The following is an 18,981-nucleotide window of genomic DNA, read 5'->3' on the forward strand; positions in this document are numbered from 1 at the left end:
CTGGCCTTCTTAAATTGACTTGCTGAATAGGATTAATAGGTTGTTTTTCTAGTTCTGATGCACATTCCTGGCTCACATTGGGACACTGTGTATAGCACGTGATAAATTGTGCCATAAATGCTACGTCGGAAGGCAATATTTTGCTTCAAATGAAAACTTTAAACAAAGATAACTTCACTATTTCTTCACCATTTTAGATGAAACATAGCACAGTCTACGTCTCTTACGGAGCCACGCCTTCGGTCTTTTACCAGAGTTTATTGGAGAGTTTAGTTTCTTCAAACACTTCGAAAAACCTTTTCACAATACGACCGTCTGACGGAGCACTGTCAAAACATAATTATGGAAACAGGTTTGTTGAAGTGTTTGAGAAAACTAATCACTTAATCAAGCTTCGGTAATAAAACGAAGACTGCCCTTTGTTTAATTTAAAATGGTGCAGTAAAAGAAACGTTATCTTTGATTTAAGTCCTCATTTTATGCAAAATGTTGCCTCCCGACGCAGCATATATGACGTAATTTATCACGCGGTATACACACACTGTTGGGATGCATGTTGTTAAATGTCATATTGCTCTAAGCCTTTGGAGGGGTCTATTGACATATCTGTTTTGTAGGTGTCTTCTTCACCTACAATTAGTATTATGATGAAGTTGGTTTTTTTCGTCTACGAAGTCTGGCATGATTTTGATATGTTAAACTTATATTGGTAACATGCTTATTTAAAGTTGAATATCATCTGCCAGTATGTTCTGTTAATCTTGTTGATGGACACTTTTGTTTTTCTTTTATCTCCAAAAAATTGCCAGTCCACTTTGTTTTGCTAAGCTATCCGTTTCTCATGCATGTACATTGACCTTTTAATTCCTCTGTTTATATAGTTTTTAGCTTGTGTGTATCCTTAAAATGTTAGAATAATTTTGCAATTATGGTATTTTAACCATTTTGTTATCTTCTGCTTAAATTTAAAGCTGCAATTGCAATCGAATCTAATAGGGGTTCAGGCGTACTGGATTGGTGTTACTTCTTGGGACGTTTTCTTCATGAACTGGTATGTTTAAGCTCAGTTAAAATTGCCATTTTAATATATAGTTGGCCGTAGACTTTTTCCATGAATACAAGTCAATATTTGTTTATTGTCTGGTTTCATATATACAGTTAAATAAACACACGCTACATGAATGTATTACTTTTTACCGATTCGTTAATATGTTGACCCCCGGACGATTAGTATTTTCAGTGGTAGAGCTTGGAATCGAACCAACGACGCTTTGAAGGTATCATAAACTGTAGTGATCAAACATTAATATGTAGATCTTTTATATATTCAGATAATATAAATCAATATCATTCTAAGATAGTTAGCCACATACTTGTATGTAACAATCAGTATATATATATATATTGAAATACATATTGTAATGACCCTGTCATGTTATACAGGTTAATTACTCACTTGGACATTTACTTGAAATCCTTCTGTGGGACTTTTTGCCTAAATGCCTTTGAAATAAGAAAGAACAATGCCTAATGGTTTTATTTATAAATTGTCACCAAAAACAAGACGAGCGGTATATGTATTTGTATTTCCTTTTTACATGTTTGTTTGTTTTGTTTCCTGTTGTTGTTGTATCACACATGATGTATCTCCAATCTATTGGTATTAGTTCCAATACTGCTTCTATTTTCATGTCTTATTCTATTTCTTTCCGCAATTTTCAAGGTTTATGTGTTAAAGAATATATTTAACATTCTCACTTTCATATCAACCATCATGCACGCTGATTTAGATGTTTTCCTTTTTTCTTTCGATTTTTGAGTAATTTCTGAAAAATCTGTCAATGATGCAAAAATCATTTAAAACGTGTTATACATGAAACTATATATATTTTGATTGTTTATGTGTGTGTGTATTCTATATTTATTTTTATATTTGTGTAATGTGACGATGAGCTGTATATGCTTAAGTCAAAAATAAATTTTCTGTTCTGTTCTGTTCTGGTGATTGGTCAGCGTTTCGCCGATCCTCCGGTGATTGGTCGATCGTTTCACCTGTCCGGCCACCATTGGTCAGTTTGGGTCACGAGGGCATCTCCTGTTTTCTATATAAACAACGTTCCTTTCGGGGACTTGACTATCAATCCAGGGGTCGCAGGTTCGACCCCCCGACGCATCTCTAAAAAAAAACTAATCGTCTTCCGGGAGGGACGTTAAATGGGGGTCCCGTGTGACAGTGCTATACACTGGTGCACGTTAAAGAACCAGGGTAGCTCTAACCAGGGTTACATTCTGTCTGTGCACATTGCTCCAAAAACCTAAAATGACTAACACTCTTAACGGAGCACTCGCCGAATGGGCAAGGCCCGAGTGCGAGTATAAACAAGCTTACACACCCGGATCAGTTGTGGTGTATCCGTGGTCTAGAGGTAACACACTAGACTATCAATCCAGGGGTCGCAGGTTCGATTCTCCGTCGCATCACTTAAAATACTAATCGTCTTCCGGGAGGGGCGCTAAATGGGGGTTCCGTGTGAGAGTGCTATACACTGGTGCACGTTAAAGAACCAGGGTTACATTCTGTCTGTGCACTATACTCCAAAACACCTAAAATGACTAAAAATCTTAACGGAGCACTCACCGTAGGGGAAAGGCCGGAGTGCGAGTATAAATAAGCTTACACACCCACCCGGATCAGTAGCTTGACTGTTGACGTTGGATTGCTCGGTAAGGTTGAGAGTACCCGTAAATCAGAAAGGTCTTGTAGTTTGACCTCACATAAATAACAAGTTTTTTTAACGATCGGTAGTTAATTGTGTCCAAATAAAGAAAACGTGAAAGCCTAAGCGAATTAAACTGTAATCTGGTAACTATACATGTGTTTGATGTTCATGATTCGAAGCTGGGACCTGGTCACCAGTAACGAAGATACAAGAATACACAATTAAACCGTTATTTAAAGTTCAACTCGGTGTTCGTTGTGTTTCCACATCTTCCATTTAATTTCTTTAAGAAGTTTTGCATTGGCTGCGTAGTTCGTTACAATATACTATATATTACCATATTCATTACTCATTATATTTTTCATTTCATACCTAAAAATTGACAACATTCTTTATATATACATGTATATTCTATGCATTATTTCAAGTTACTTGAACCATCATTGATGTAAAATAAATGTTATCTTTGTGTGTTTTTATTTTATTCCAATTTTCAACTTCCCTTAAGGTTAACTCAGTTAATATTTTGAGTAAACTTACTCCGTACATCAAATCCTCACTAAACCGGAATCCTACTAAACCGGAATCCTCACTAAACCGGAAATTTTCCCCGGTCCGGACCTTGTCCGGTTTAGTGAGTTTTCACTGTATAACACATTCTCAGAATATTTATGTTCAAAATATAAACTTTAATCTACTAATACTGTATAACTTATGTTATAATTGTCACATGCAATTATTTTTTAACGATGAACTTTTTATGCTTTAGTCAAATGAAATGTATGTTCTGTTGAAAATCGACGTTCTTACCTTGAGGTTTCATTAACCCACTAGATGCGCGCATTTTAAGGGAGATTACTGTGTTTCAGTTTGCTCGAGTAGTGGTAATATCAGTGTTCTGTAGCCTTAAATTTCCTGAATTTCCCGCATTCGGAGCTCCTCGGCCATTTTATCGTTTTCCGGAGTTCCGAATGAATTTCCCGAAGCCTATCGGCATGAAATGAACAAAATTTGTTTGTTTTTGATAGTATTAAATTAACTTCAAAATGTCTGACCATTTTTGGATCAGATCTGAGGGAAGTAAAAAAAGAATTGAAGGAAGACAAACCAATTAAAGGTATTGGATAATACCGTCCTTAAAATGTTCAATATTTCAGACAAGTTTACTAAATAATTAGTCATTCTAAAATGCCGTCCAGGCTTTTTTTTAATGATGGTTAGCCTGGACTAAACATCATTAAAAAAAAGCCTGGACGACATTTTAGAATGACTAACTAAATAATGTGCAATCTCCAGTTTGCATTGAGCAGTTGGGGGTTGCAAAATTAATGACATATTTGTTCGGACCGGCTAAACTTCCAAGTCACTCTCGTTGGCACGATGTTGCGCGAAAGTGTTGTATTGTGTTATGGGGAAACCGGAGTACCCGGAGAAAACCCACTGTTCCAGCTTTTTCCACTAACCAAACTCACATATGCCCAGGCAGGGAATTGAACCCGGGTTGCCTTGGTGAGAACTGGAGTAACTGGGGAAAACTGGAGTACCTGGGGGAAACTAAAGTATCAAGGGGGAAACTAGAGTACCAGAGGGAAACCCAGGGGAAGTGGAGTGCGCAGGGGGAAAATGGAATACCCGGGGGAACTTGAGTAATATTGGGGAAACTTGACTATCATGGGAGCAACTGGAGTACCCAGGGGGAAGTGGAGTACCCAGGGGGAAGTGGAGTACCCAGGGGGAAGTGGAGTACGGGGGAGCTTGAATACCAGAGGGAACTGGAGTACCCAGGGGAGCTGGAGAACCCGGGGAAATGGAGTACCCGGGGAAACTGGAGTACCCAGGGAAAAACTTTGTACTCATTGGGAAATTTGAATGCACGGAGGAAACTGGGGTACCTGGAGAAAACACACTTGTCTAGGTTGGTGACCACAAACCAAACAGATATGCCTAGGCCAGTTATCGAGTTTGGCAAGTCTTGTAGAGAAGCAAGTGCCCTAACCACTGCACGAACAGCACAGCCCGAATGAATACTTGATTTGAATTATATTATATTGGCCGGATTCACAATTAGTTTTATTTCTATTGGACAAACCAGGAACATGGGACAGATTTGGTGATTGTAACAGTGAATGAATATGTACTAATTAAGTATAAATTGTGAAAGTTTAAAGTTTAAATATTTAGACTCCAAACCATGCTCAATCTGTGAACAAGAACTGCTGCCATATAGACTAGGAGTAACCAACCAAACTTCTCCTATTCATTTCACTTTAACAAACATTCTGATTGTGTGAGAATTAAATATGGTTTGACGAAAGACAAAAGGAGACATCTATTACACATAATCATAATGACAAGAAATAAAGTCTCATGTAAATGAACATGTATGTATTTGATTCAAATCAATTAGGAAAACACTCCGAGTGCGGCCATTAGCTGCCTCATTTCCATAGTGTATTGCAGTTTATGAAGGTCTCATCAAGCATATTCAGGCGTGCATCTTTGTTGTTTTAATCTGTTTGTGAAGAGGTAAATAAGCAGAGGTGTTTATTGTTTTCAGGTGCACAGGTGTTTATTGTTTTCAGGTGCACAGCCATTACAAGCTGCACCATGCACTAAGATAATTAATGGTGACTCAGACGATCCCATCATCAGTGTGAAGCTCGGGGACCAGGTGGCAACCACTGATACAGAGCGGGGAATTGGCCCTGATATCACCAAGTTGCAGGTTGGTTTTTTGCTCAACTATTGAAAGAATAGGGAGAGCTATGCTACAAAACTTTTAATTTTAGGTAATTATCTCAGCAAACGCATTATTTTTTACATTACCCCTCTGGAAAAAAACAACAGGTGAAGGTCATGGTTACTTTTACAATAAAGTATTTAGGTGCTTTTGTTTTGAATCAAAAGGTTTTGAATGACATGCTGTAAACAAATTAACTATTACTGAATTTTGTATTCCTAAATATGCTCAAGCAAAATAATCAAAGCCAACTATGCACTTTAAAGGTACTTGCTCATGTTTTTGGACCAAAATTTAATTTTCCCAGCAATGCATTTGAAAACACTAATTTTATCTTTATTTTACTCTATGATATCGAAATTGCAGAGAAAAAAAATTACAGTTATAGTATAAAAAATTATTAGAATAAAGGCCTTTATCACAAGGCCACCAGGACTTTCACGAAAGTGGTAGATACATGTAATTTGACCTTTTAACAATACAGTATTTACAACATGAGATAATGTCAATAAAAGAAATGAGGCAACAACTAATTAATAATTAAGTCAAGTTGTGATTATATTAAAGCTTTTTTGACACTATGACTAATGAGAATTGAGGTCTTCAAAAAGGAAATTTGAGCAAATTTTATCTTTCCCTGAAGGGTTCCAGCTTTTGGTATCTTAGTTTTAACAAGCTTTTAAACAAATGATTTGCCACACCTTATTTCTTCATTCAAAAAAAGTGCATTTTTCAAAAGCATGGGCAGGAACCTTTAATAATCATTAATGACTTAGAATATATATATTATATTAGGCCTAATTTACTTTATCTCATGTTTTATTTGTATCTGACACAGATCATTATGCTTATTAGTCGGATTTTTCATTGAAAAATTACGGGGATGAAAAATCACGGGTGTATGAATGATATCTGTGAGAAGTATAAATAAGGGTCTTTTTGGTTAAAAATACAAGCTCACTAGCTCAAATCCTAGGTTTGCAAAATTGCATCGTCAAATAAAAAAATCCAGCTTTAATGCGGCGTTGCCGCATTGGCGTCTTGTTGTTTCCTGTTAAAATGAAGTAACTGTGAATAAGTGTTGTGTATGTATTTCTTTTTTGTTTCTTTTAGATCAAAGCAACGGCAAACCTATCTTTACTGGAGACAGAACATAAACAAAACATCTGCCAAGAAGCCATGTGTTCTCAAGCTGTAAACAATGAAACTTTTGTGGGAGTATTATATGACAAAGATGTTGATTTGAACCAGAAGCATCCACCAAAAAAACAAGATAAAGCTGACAAAAAACAATTACATTCTGCATCAAATCATGAAGTACACATCCCACATGAGAACATACAGAATTTGAGAGAGACAAAAACTCCAAACACTTCTGTATGTGACACCAATGAACAAATTGGAAATGAAGGAGAATTCAATGAAATACTAAGAGCTGTGTCCCTCCAAAATACTAATGACAATAGCGTTGATAAAAGCAAAGACCAAGGGAAGAAGGTTGCTGAAGACATAGACACGTGGAATGCTGTTGCGCAAGGCATACACAAGAATGCTGTTGTCAAGGGGAAGAAGGTTGCTGAAGACATAGACAAGGGAAATGCTGTTGCCCAAGGAATACACAAGGGGAATGCTGTTGTCAAAGGGAAGAAGGTTGCTGAAGACATAGACACGGGGAATTCTGTTGCCCAAGGCATAGACAAAGGGAATGCTGTTGTCAAAGGGAAGCAGGGTTTATTTTCGGCAATATTAATAGATGGTATTCAGTCATGTCATAAAGATTCTTTTTTTCCCAATCCCAATCTGGAGTTCCAAAATTTTCGAAGGAAAAAAAAGAAAAAAAAATGAAAATATAAACATAACAGTTAATTCCCCTACATGCAAGCGTCAATTACAGAGACATACAAGATGTAATATCCAGGTCACGGTGAAAGGTGGATTTTCATTGGTTGAACTATATTTTAAGCCAATCAGAGTGTAACAAAGTAAGAGTTCTTCACATTGTGTTAAAAACATGTGTCATTGTCAACAAAAGGAATAATAATATAAAGTTGACAGTAAACTATTCAGTGCAGAAGGGGATTAAAATAATAATTACAATGATGTTAATTGTCATGCCTTACCTACATGTGTACTTAAATGTTTGACATTGACCTTCATTGCCAAATCGGAAAATGACAGAACTGAGAAGTGAAACTGAAAGTAGACAACTTGGGTGAAATGTCTTTATTATACCCCCCAAAACAAAGTTTGGGGGGGTATACTGGAATCGGGTTGTCCGTCTGTCCGTCCGTTTTTTTTTGTCCGGGATTCATCTTTGTCGTTATTGAACAAATCTTTTTCAAACTTTCAGATATTAATGGCCATGATGTAAACTTGCGCCTCTGTGAAATTGGTACGGGTCACATGACCCTGACCAGAGTTATCTCCCCTTGATGTGTTAAAGTAGGCAAAATAAGCCCTGTCCGGGATTCATCTTTGTTATTATTCAACAAATCTTTTTCAAACTTTCAGAAATTAATGGCCATGTTGTAAACTTTCGCCTCTGTGAATTTGGTACAGGTCACATGACCCTGACTGGAGTTATCTCCCCTTGATGTGTTAAAGTAGGCAAAATAAGCCCTGTCCGGGATTCATCTTTGTTATTATTCAACAAATCTTTATCAAACTTTCAGAAATTAATGGCCATGTTGTAAACTTTCGCCTCTGTGAATTTGGTACAGGTCACATGACCCTGACTGGAGTTATCTCCCCTTGTAGGCAAAATTAGCTTTGTCCGGCCTAACTCCAGGGCAAACAACCTAGACATGGAGGGGTGGGGGGTATTCGTTAGCCTATGGCTTACAGTTCTAGTTAATTACATTATTATTATTTATTTATTTTTTGATGAATGCCAAAAGGACATGTGGATGAATTATTACAAAAATTCATTCATTTGCAAGTTTGACTATTTTGAAATTGGAAGAGAAAGGAAAAATATTGATTTATTCATCCCATTCTCTCTATGGCACTGAAAGTTTTAATAGACAACAGTTTTTGTATCCAATTTAAGAGAAAGATAAGCCAATTATAAAATTGACTCTGAAAAATAATTTTCTATGAAGTATTTGGTTATGCAAGTGAGTGCTTTTATTATGCAATATTACATTGTCTCATAGAAATATAAATAAAGTGTTTGAAAAAAGGGTAAACAAAGTGAACTGGACGTGGCACGTCCCCCAAATCACTTCATGAGGATAATGAAAATCCTGTGGTATGTGACCCAAATCCCCTGATATTCTAAACAAAATCCCCCCTTGGGAGCCTTTAAAAAATATGGCAGCCTGTCTTTGGTGGTTGTCTCGTCTACGTTATTTTAACACTTTTTAGTTCATTTTATTTAAATAACACAGGGCTGTTACTTTCCCTTGTATGGACAGATTTTAAAATCACTTGCTACATGTGTTCCACATACGAAGACGACGTGTCGTGTGCAAGACCCATGCCATTACCTCTAAGGTGAAAGATGCACTAAGTGTTTATTCACAAGGGAATTCTGAATATAAGGACATACCAGTGTAGGTTGTCAAGTATGGGTGGTATTTTCTTATGTTCTGAGGCAATTTAACATAACTTGACATATGTGTTTGACACGTAAAGGTAAGATCAACTTTTCATGTACTGACCTTGTTCTTAGGTCAATGTCACATTCGGGGGCATTCGTCACATACTGTGACAGCTCTTGTTCATTATAGTATTATATAAATTATATCCTTTGTAATTACCGGTATTTATGAAGAATTTCTCAATTTTGCCAAAATTGACGCGAAAATTCCCAATCTCACGGGTATAGGTCATATTCCCAAAATACCGAAAATTAACCCTGGGAATAAGGTTGCGGAAGACATAGACCAGAGGAATGCTGTTGCCCAAAGCATAGACAAGAGGGATGCTGTTGTCAAGGGGACACCTGAGCATACAGTGTTCAAGTTGAGCTATTAGGATAACTGTCAGCCTTATGTCCGTCAACAGTTGCTTTAAAGATATCTTCTCTGAAACCATCAGATCAAATTCAATGAAACTTCAAAGGAAGCTCTTGGGGCGGCTTTCTATAAAAATACAAGACGTCTCTATTGACACACAACATCAAAATAGTTGAGTGTTGTCTAGTGGTATAAGTGTCTGCCATTCACCAAAAAAGGTTGTGGGTTCGAGCCTCACCAGGAGTACTTTTCTCATGGCCTTTCAAAAAGGACGCAGTACTGGTTTCTGACCCGGAAATGGACTTGAAAGTGATTTATATTAGCACTGAGCTGTATTTATGCAACAGTCAATTGTAACCACGCCCCCCCCCCCCCCAGGTCCGGGGGGATAGCTGGGGAAATGGGCCTTGATTTTGCCTTCCAGGTGGCTCCGCATTGCCAGGTGAATGCGATGGTTTTGTGTTCGCAAAAATATAGCGGAGAATAGGCCTTACCTTAGGGTCTCTGGGGTGCGGGGGGATTTTACTATCTGGTCGTCCCCACAGGGCGGGGATTTTACCCGGGGTTGGCTGGACCACAAGTCAAAGTCCCCGCTATTCCCCGGAACTTGGGGGGGGGGGGGCGTGGTTACAAATGACTGGTGCAATGCAATCCAGGAAAAAAATAAGAATAAACCAAAACGGCTGATTTCCTGTGTTGCTTTTAAAAACACATCTCTGACTTCCTGTTTTGCTTAAATAAACACATCTTCGAAACTCTGAGTGGAATTAATTGAAACTTCGCTGGAAGCTTTCTAGGGTGCAGTTTAAAAATCTGATATATGCTTTTTTCTAGCTATATTTAAGATACAACAAAAACATTAACACCTGCTTTAACTTCAATAAATTCTGAGCAATATTGGATGTTAATAGTTAATTGAAAAATAAATTTATTTTTATGCATATTGTTAAAATCTCAAAACTCAACTATACAGCAGAAGTTACAGGAACAAATCTTTCTACATTATGAAGTTTAATTATCTATTTTTAGTAACAAGAGAATAGTTTTTATACTTCATGAAGTTATTCTAATTAGTCACTTCTGACTGAAACTGAAATCAGTCTGGCTTGGTCAAAATAGGTCCAGACCGACAAATTGCCGGTTTTTAGAAGCCCTGCTTCTGAGGTAGTTATTGTTCCTTTTATTGACGTGTAGGGTAAATTAATTATGTATATTTTTTTGTAGAATTACATTGATTTATGGTCAGTTACACACAATTGAATTTAATAATCCGACTTCAATTAAACTAGACCATTGTACAGCTTTCTTAATATCTTGCGAAATTGTAACTTCAGCTATTCATGAACAAGTTGGTATTAGTTTTATGAGGAGAATTCTCTGTCACAACGTCTAGTTACTCAAAAGGTTGTCTCCTCAAAGGTCTGTGTGGGAGTCTTCGAACACTAATGCTAATTCAAGGAAGTCCTTGTACACCGTTTCTCAAGTTTTATTCACAAGCTGGATAACCAACATTAACTACAACATACAATGGATAGTCCACAGATATTACTTAAAAATGGTTCTCTTAGGAGGTCCTAACCATACGGCTGTCAACTCTAGACTGATGAAAGCAAGTAACAATTTTAACAAGAAAGCTTTAGAACAAACATGGAATACCAAAGAGCATATTATTGTAACAACATATTTTAAGGCGTTCCCTTAAGGTATGTATAAAAGCAATACGTGTCAATTGATAAACAATCATTCTTTGAATTTTGAAGGGATTACAGGAAGATAAAGCAGGAAGGATTTAATAATAGAACAAAGGTAGTTAAGATCAAATGAAGCCAAATATGAACCTACAAGATTATTACAAACTGTTATAAATTATTCAACAAACATGTTTATAAAAGCAGTCTGGAAACAGATTGTTAAATAATCAATAATAAAATGTACATGTTGTATTTTAACAACATGTCCAAAAGTAAACACTATTTGTAAATCAGTTTTTAAGAGGGTTCTGGCAAAGTTAGATCATAAAAGTTCCCCCGAACTACTTTTACTTTGGGCCCCAAAGTTAAAATAGATTCCATTCAGCAGTGGGAATTTCCCTGTGTGTCAGTCTCTTTAGGGGTCAAAGGTTTTGTCCGCACACCGATCTTGGCAGAGGAAGAGTTTGAGCTGGTGCAGCTAGGCGGAGACCTCATTGTGACTTTGATTGTTTCCACATCTTTTAATAGAGTTGGTTCTATTGTAGAAATAGTTTTAAACTCTTCGCAGGCAATCATAAGATGATTTCGTTCCCCACAGAGGATGCACGTTTGGAACTTAGACACACAATCACCCTTTCTGTGAAATATTTTACTCATGCACTTAGGACATTGAAAATCTTTTGGGATATATCCTTTCTTTCTGTATTGATGATGATTGTTTTTAAGGTTTGAGTAGTATGCATTTAAAAAAGGTATAAATTCATCGTTTAATTCAAGGCAATATGATTGTAGAAGTTCGAAGTTGTTAACCAGTCTATTAATTTCTTCAGCTGCAGCGACATCCTGATCATTTCCATAATATTCAACTGGATCAGTTTGTAAACATTCCACCTTTAATGAGAGTTCCATGGTATCTCTTTTGTATTGTTCATTTTCAGCAACGAGATGTGCTATTTGCTCACCTTGTTGTTTGAGTTTTGCCTGGTCATTCTCACATTTCTCTTTGAGAGATTCAATTACCTTGTTGAAGTTGTCAGCCATGGAATTTGCTTTTGAAATCTCATCATTGATCTCATTTCGACAACAGCGTAATTCTGCTTTATATTGAAGATGTAGAAAGAGTGATTTTGGAAACAGAAATGCCAGATCTTCACTGTTAATTTCATAAAATGGTAGTTCCTGGAAGTTCTTCTTCAGAATAAAAGCGGTCATGCGATCTTGGTCTCTGGTTCTTTTATACTGGAGCTGAAGACAAGATATTTGTTGCTGACGGAAGTAACATCGCCTGGCAAAGTGTCCATACCTCCTGCAGTGGAAGCACTGTGCATTCTTGGCATGGCAAAGCATCACAGGATGGGATAGTCCACATCGTTTGCAAATAGATATTGGTGCCATTAGTTTTGGGGAATCACTCAATGGCAGGTAAAAATAAAATTTGTCCACACAAACCTAAGTCCACAACGGATCGCTAAGGAGCTGAAAAGTCCTTACTCCGGATTACTTCCACCAATCTTTTATGAGGAGAATTCTCTGTCACAACGTCTAGTTACTCAAAAGGTTGTCTCCTCAAAGGTCTGTGTGGGAGTCTTCGAACACTAATGCTAATTCAAGGAAGTCCTTGTACACCGTTTCTCAAGTTTTATTCACAAGCTGGATAACCAACATTAACTACAACATACAATGGATAGTCCACAGATATTACTTAAAAATGGTTCTCTTAGGAGGTCCTAACCATACGGCTGTCAACTCTAGACTGATGAAAGCAAGTAACAATTTTAACAAGAAAGCTTTAGAACAAACATGGAATACCAAAGAGCATATTATTGTAACAACATATTTTAAGGCGTTCCCTTAAGGTATGTATAAAAGCAATACGTGTCAATTGATAAACAATCATTCTTTGAATTTTGAAGGGATTACAGGAAGATAAAGCAGGAAGGATTTAATAATAGAACAAAGGTAGTTAAGATCAAATGAAGCCAAATATGAACCTACAAGATTATTACAAACTGTTATAAATTATTCAACAAACATGTTTATAAAAGCAGTCTGGAAACAGATTGTTAAATAATCAATAATAAAATGTACATGTTGTATTTTAACAACATGTCCAAAAGTAAACACTATTTGTAAATCAGTTTTTAAGAGGGTTCTGGCAAAGTTAGATCATAAAATTAGAATTAATATTTAGAATAAAAGAATCAGGGTCGATAGAATTTCAGACTTGATTATCAATTAAATTATTCATTTAAAACACAGTCTATCACATTTTATCATGAAACGTGAAAAATATTTACAGCATTCTTTAGCATTTTATTAACCCGTCCCTAAGCAAAGCTAAACCTTTGACAATATCAAATAAAGTCGGCGCCTACCCGGGTGCTTCTAGTGTGGAATTCAGAATTTCTCAAGTAGCCCCTTTGGTATTACTATCTACGAAACGTTCAACACAGTTAGCTACCTGGATAAGGCTCGGCCAGATTCAGAGGCAAGCTTTACAAACCCCATAGCCACATCATCCCCAAATAAGACTTTCGAACCATCCAGACAGAAAACTATACGCACTGTCATCATGAACTGTTAGTCCATTAAGTCCGCCGGAAAACCAACCCTGCTCAGGAATATATTTAACTGTTGTCATAGGCAATGAACCCTGACTAACCCCTGATTATTTATCTGCTGAAGTATTTCCCCCTGAATTAAAAGCATATCGCAAGGCTATCTTCCCCGACTGTTACATGAACCAATGTCGGATGGAGCCCTTCCGGTTGGGTGATGATTTCCATTATTATACCTCACGCTTGCCTGATTGGTCTGACGCAGCCAGGGAACTATCTCTTATGCACTCTTTCTGTTTACTTACTTTTTCTACCTATTCTGCAATTTCTAACCAGGCTCATGTCCCCCGGCGTTTACTTACTTTTTTTTACCTATTCTGCAATTTCTAACAAGGCTCATGTCCCCCGGCGTTTACTTACTATTTCTACCTATTCTGCAATTTCTAACAAAGCTCATGTCCCCCGGCGTTGCTACCTATTCTGCAATTTCTAACAAGGCTCATGTCCCCCGGCGTTTACTTATGGTGGGTTAGACCTCACCTTCAGTTACGAATGGGGGCATATTGTATTTGGCTTCTACATGTGTATGCCAGCAAAACAGGACCATTAGTTTCGGAAATCTTTGGGTCTCTGACAACAGCCAGTGAGTGTTTGGACTTGAATGTGTCCGACAAGAACTCTCCTTAAGTATAAGCTCAATGACAGCTATTTTAGGAGGCGCCGGTTAAGAGCTTGATAGCAACATACCAATCGGCCGAGTCCCAGATATCACACGTCCCCAAATATTCTGCTGAAATCTCGAACCATCACTTTATGGCACTGGAGATTGACCATAACTTGTCAGTCATTTGAAACAGAAGACTTGATAAACCTTGTCAAAGAAACGATTTTAGATACGGCAATACATAAGAAAGATTCAAGAAATAATTAAGATCTTAATAAGTGTGCATGCAATGCTCAAATAGCAAGAGGAACGTTGCATCAAGGAGTGATAATGGATCTTGAACATTTTATAATGTCTTTGCCATCAATCTTGATACCAAGTTTCATTTAAATCCCTTTAGAACATTCTCAGATATGGCACCAACACCCAATCGTGGACAAATATCAGATTAGGGAGATATTATTATAAACATATGCAAGGTACACTTTTTAGTAGTGGGTACTACACTTCCTTTTATTGCAATATATTTATATTCCCAGACAATTTTTAGATATAGACGGTCATGTTCCCATAAGACATGCTATCCAGGCTTTACCTTAAAAAAGGCTGATGCCACGAATTATGTCTAAGGATTTCTTTCTCGGACTTGGATGGGCCTGACAATTTTAATCAACAGTTGAATTAAACCAGTCTTATATATTGCTGAGAGCTGTGTCTCTTCCTTTTCTGGTAGGCATCCTAAATGTTAAACGGTTCCATGGTGGTCGAACACTGTGACCTGCTCCAAGGCTGTATAGGTTAAAAAACATTAAACATTTCAAAAAATCCTTCCTCTGGTGATCTTACTCGAGTCCAAGAGAATAATTATGGGAGCCAAAACTCAAAACTGGAAAGGTTTAAGGAAAATAAGCCAGGTTAGATAATCAAATAGTATATATATTTGGAACAAGGTTCACAAGATTAAATATAACTCGAGCTGCCCTGTGCCTCTTCTTAAATATATAGAAAATTAGCTTAAGATTCCCTAAAGAAGGCTCATTTTAATGTGCATGTAATAAATAATGCTTTGGCTAAGGATTCCATCTTCAAGGATTCCATCTTAAACCTTTCAGAAACGGTTTTAGAATAATCTTATAAGATATTTTGAATGAGAAGGGGACAATAACATACCTCTCAATTTACCCTTTTCTCTTAGCGAAATTAAGTCCACCATTTGAAAGCAGGAATTTAAGAAGTTCGCCACAGTGTCCTATCTGATATTTGGGTACATACATTAGCCGGCCTAAGAGATTTGGTTACGTCTGTGTAAATCACTCAGTTTTGATTTCTGTAGCTTTTTGCATAAATATTGGTGTGGCAGGAAGGTTTGGTCCCATCCATTTGGAGAGAAGTCCATGTGGTACAGCTTCCCTGCCAGGAAAAGACAAAAGTGACCGGTACAATTTCTATAGGCCCATAGGTATAACGTCACATATCTGAGCATGTGCTTTAATCCAATTATGATTGGGATTTTGAACCGTTTCAATCCAGAATTCAGAAAGGCAAAGTAGTCAAAATCAGCATTGTGTTGTGCAAAGAGCATGAATCAATATGTCCTTGGTCTACAGTATGATGTCGTTAATGGTAAGAACATGGGTCACTATGTCCCCGGTCTACAGCACGGTATCGTTTATGCCAAGACCAGGGATCGGCGTGTCCTTGGTCTACAGCACGCTGTCCATTACGCCAAGATTAGGGATCGGTTTGTCCTTGGTCTAGAGCACAATGTCGTTCATGCCAGGAACATGAATAGCTATATTTCCTTGGTATAGAGCACGATGTCGTTCATGCCAGGAACATGAATCGCTATATGTCATTGGTCTAGAGCACAATGTCGTTCATGCCAGGAACATGAATCGCTATATGTCATTGGTCTAGAGCACAATGTCGTTCATGCCAGGAACATGAATCGCTATATGTCCTTGGTCTAGAGCACAATGTCGTTCATGCCAGGAACATGAATCGCTATATGTCCTTGGTCTAGAGCACAATGTCGTTCATGCCAGGAACAGGAATCGCTATATGTCCTTGGTATAGAGCACGATGTCGTTCATGCCAGGAACATGAATCGCTATATGTCCTTGGTCTAGAGCACAATGTCGTTCATGCCAGGAACAGGAATCGCTATATGTCCTTGGTCTAGAGCACGATGTCGTTCATGCCAGGAACAGGAATCGCTATATATGTCCTTGGTCTAGAGCACAATGTCGTTCATGCCAGGAACAGGAATCGCTATATGTCATTGGTCTAGAGCACGATGTCGTTCATGCCAGGAACAGGAATCGCTATATGTCCTTGGTCTAGAGCACGATGTCGTTCATGCCAGGAACAGGAATCGCTATATGTCTCGGTCTAGAGCACAATGTCGTTCATGCCAGGAACAGGAATCGCTATATGTCCTTGGTCTAGAGCACAATGTCGTTCATGCCAGGAACAGGAATCGCTATATGCCATTGGTCTAGAGCACGATGTCGTTCATGCCAGGAACAGGAATCGCTATATGTCCTTGGTCTAGAGCACAATGTCGTTCATGCCAGGAACAGGAATCGCTATATGCCATTGGTCTAGAGCACGATGCCGTTCATGCCAGGAACAGGAATCGCTATAAGTCCTTGGTCTAGAGCACAATGTCGTTCATGCCAGGAACAGGAATCGCTATATGTCCTTGGTCTAGAGCACAATGTCGTTCATGCCAGGAACAGGAATCGCTATATGTCCTTGGTCTAGAGCACAATGTCGTTCATGCCAGGAACAGGAATCGCTATATGTCCTTGGTCTAGAGCGCAATGTCGTTCATGCCAGGAACAGGAATCGCTATATGTCCTTGGTCTAGAGCACAATGTCGTTCATGCCAGGAACAGGAATCGCTATATGTCCTTGGTCTAGAGCACGATGTCGTTGATGCTAAGAACAACGATCACTATTCCTTTGGTTTACATAACGATGCCGTATATGCCAATACTATAACTGTAGGTATGCTGCTTGGCAACAATCCCAGAAAAACTTTGGACGTATATGTACGAGGTCAAACATCCTTTTGTAAAACGATATACAATTTGTTGGCATTTCCATATGGCCCGCTACTCTCATATGTACACCATTAAAAATACCATTTAAGTAAGATGTGAAAAGGACTTGAAACTCATTAGATTCTTATGTGAAACAGACTTTGGATAAAGTATGAATATGGAGTTAAGTCTAGCCAAACAGCCATAAGGCACTAGACATGCATGCATGCATGCTTGAGGCGGGGATACTTTCTTTGGCATTGTTGCTGTTGAGACATTAAACTATTACTGGACTATGGAACAATTCAGGAGAGTTGGAAATCCTTTAAGTAAACTTTTTCTGGACCGGCTACTTCGTCAAGGCAAAATATAATAAGGGTAAGCACTGATCACTTCCTTTTGGGGTTAACATGCATAACAGCATTGTTGAGGAGGCCAGACTCAAAGATGTAGGTCAAAGTAACAGAGTAGGAGAAAAATGTCTTATGCGTTAAGATCAAACTAATTATAAGGAACTTAAAATTTACACACACACAGTTCCAAAAATCTAGTTAGTGGCCAAGTTTCATGAGCGTTTTAAGATCTACCATCCAAAACCATTATGGTTGCTAAGAAAAAGCCCATGCCTAATGTTATCCTCTCAGACTCGGCTATCAGCTAATTAACTTCAGCGAAAACGTTTTATATTACTTTCTGACCAGTTCGCCGTTAAGTTGGCCAACCAAAAATCGCTGAAGAAAACTGCCAATCTCTATTTCTTATTACATTTGTATTCACACGAATGCCATTTTCAAATAAGAAGAACTACACGTATTTAGATTAACTATGACGTATTTCACGAACCAAATTTACCTTTAAAGGGGCACAATATAGGTCGATGAAAACCATTATTTTTTTAAATTTAGTGCATTATTTAAGGATTAAAATTCGACATGTTGCATTTTATTTGGGTATGGTATGCAATGGGGCTGTTCAAAATGGGTGGAGTCCGAAATCATGAAATTATCTACATAAAAATCAATCAAATTATCGTTGCTTATTTTGTTTTAACTGCTTTACTGCATATTACAGTTGTGCATGTTGCCAATATTTTTACTACGATTTCATTGAAAAAAAATAGTTTCGTAGTAAATATGCCCCGCCCCTTGGTATTATTGAGCCCAATGGCAGGACAGAAGTATCGAACAAACGCACGCGATATCGATGGGAAATGCCATTGCACTTTATACAGAAATAAAGTGCAATTGATAAACAACAACCATCGTTAAGGAATGAAGTGTGAATGTAAATATTATGTGGAACTCGTTTGAATTTAATGATAAACACAAAAAAGCACATCATGTTAGAAAAAATCTATGAGAGAATTTTTGGCCCCTTTACATTTGGGGATTTTTGGCCACGAATGGATTATATGTAACTAAAAAACCTATTGATAAAAGCTTTTCTTGCATAAGGTGAGTTTTCGGTCATATGATCAGCGTACTCTGCACAACAAGAGTACCGATAATGAAATGGTAAGGGCCTCATGTAAGATGAGTCACGCGCAACAATGCGCCACTTCTGATTTCTTTTCGTGTATGGTTTATGAAAGTACATCATGGT

At 37.7% G+C, this 18,981-nt stretch overlaps 1 protein-coding gene across 1 annotated transcript; it reads left to right on the forward strand.

Annotated features, from left to right (window-relative positions):
• The first annotated feature begins 4,391 nt into the window (after window positions 1-4,391).
• Window positions 4,392-9,182, forward strand: LOC128202913 (uncharacterized). Its single transcript, XM_052904085.1, has 3 exons — window positions 4,392-4,550; window positions 5,278-5,445; window positions 6,574-9,182. Exons 1-3 carry the CDS (start codon window positions 4,392-4,394, stop codon window positions 7,303-7,305), a joined length of 1,059 nt encoding a protein of 352 aa, XP_052760045.1. The 3' UTR covers window positions 7,306-9,182.
• The last annotated feature ends 9,799 nt before the right edge of the window (window positions 9,183-18,981 follow it).

This window comes from Mya arenaria, chromosome 9 (genome assembly GCF_026914265.1).
Source record: "Mya arenaria isolate MELC-2E11 chromosome 9, ASM2691426v1".
NCBI classification, from domain to species: domain Eukaryota; kingdom Metazoa; phylum Mollusca; class Bivalvia; order Myida; family Myidae; genus Mya; species Mya arenaria.

Excerpts from the sequence above, each read along its gene's own strand:
- LOC128202913 (XM_052904085.1), top strand. The coding sequence starts at position 4,392 with ATGGGAGCAACTGGAGTACCCAGGGGGAAGTGGAGTACCCAGGGGGAA. Across the intron at positions 4,551-5,277 it reads GAGTACCCGGGGAAACTGGA|GTGCACAGGTGTTTATTGTT; the intron begins GTACCCAGGGAA and ends TATTGTTTTCAG. Across the intron at positions 5,446-6,573 it reads CTGATATCACCAAGTTGCAG|ATCAAAGCAACGGCAAACCT; the intron begins GTTGGTTTTTTG and ends TGTTTCTTTTAG.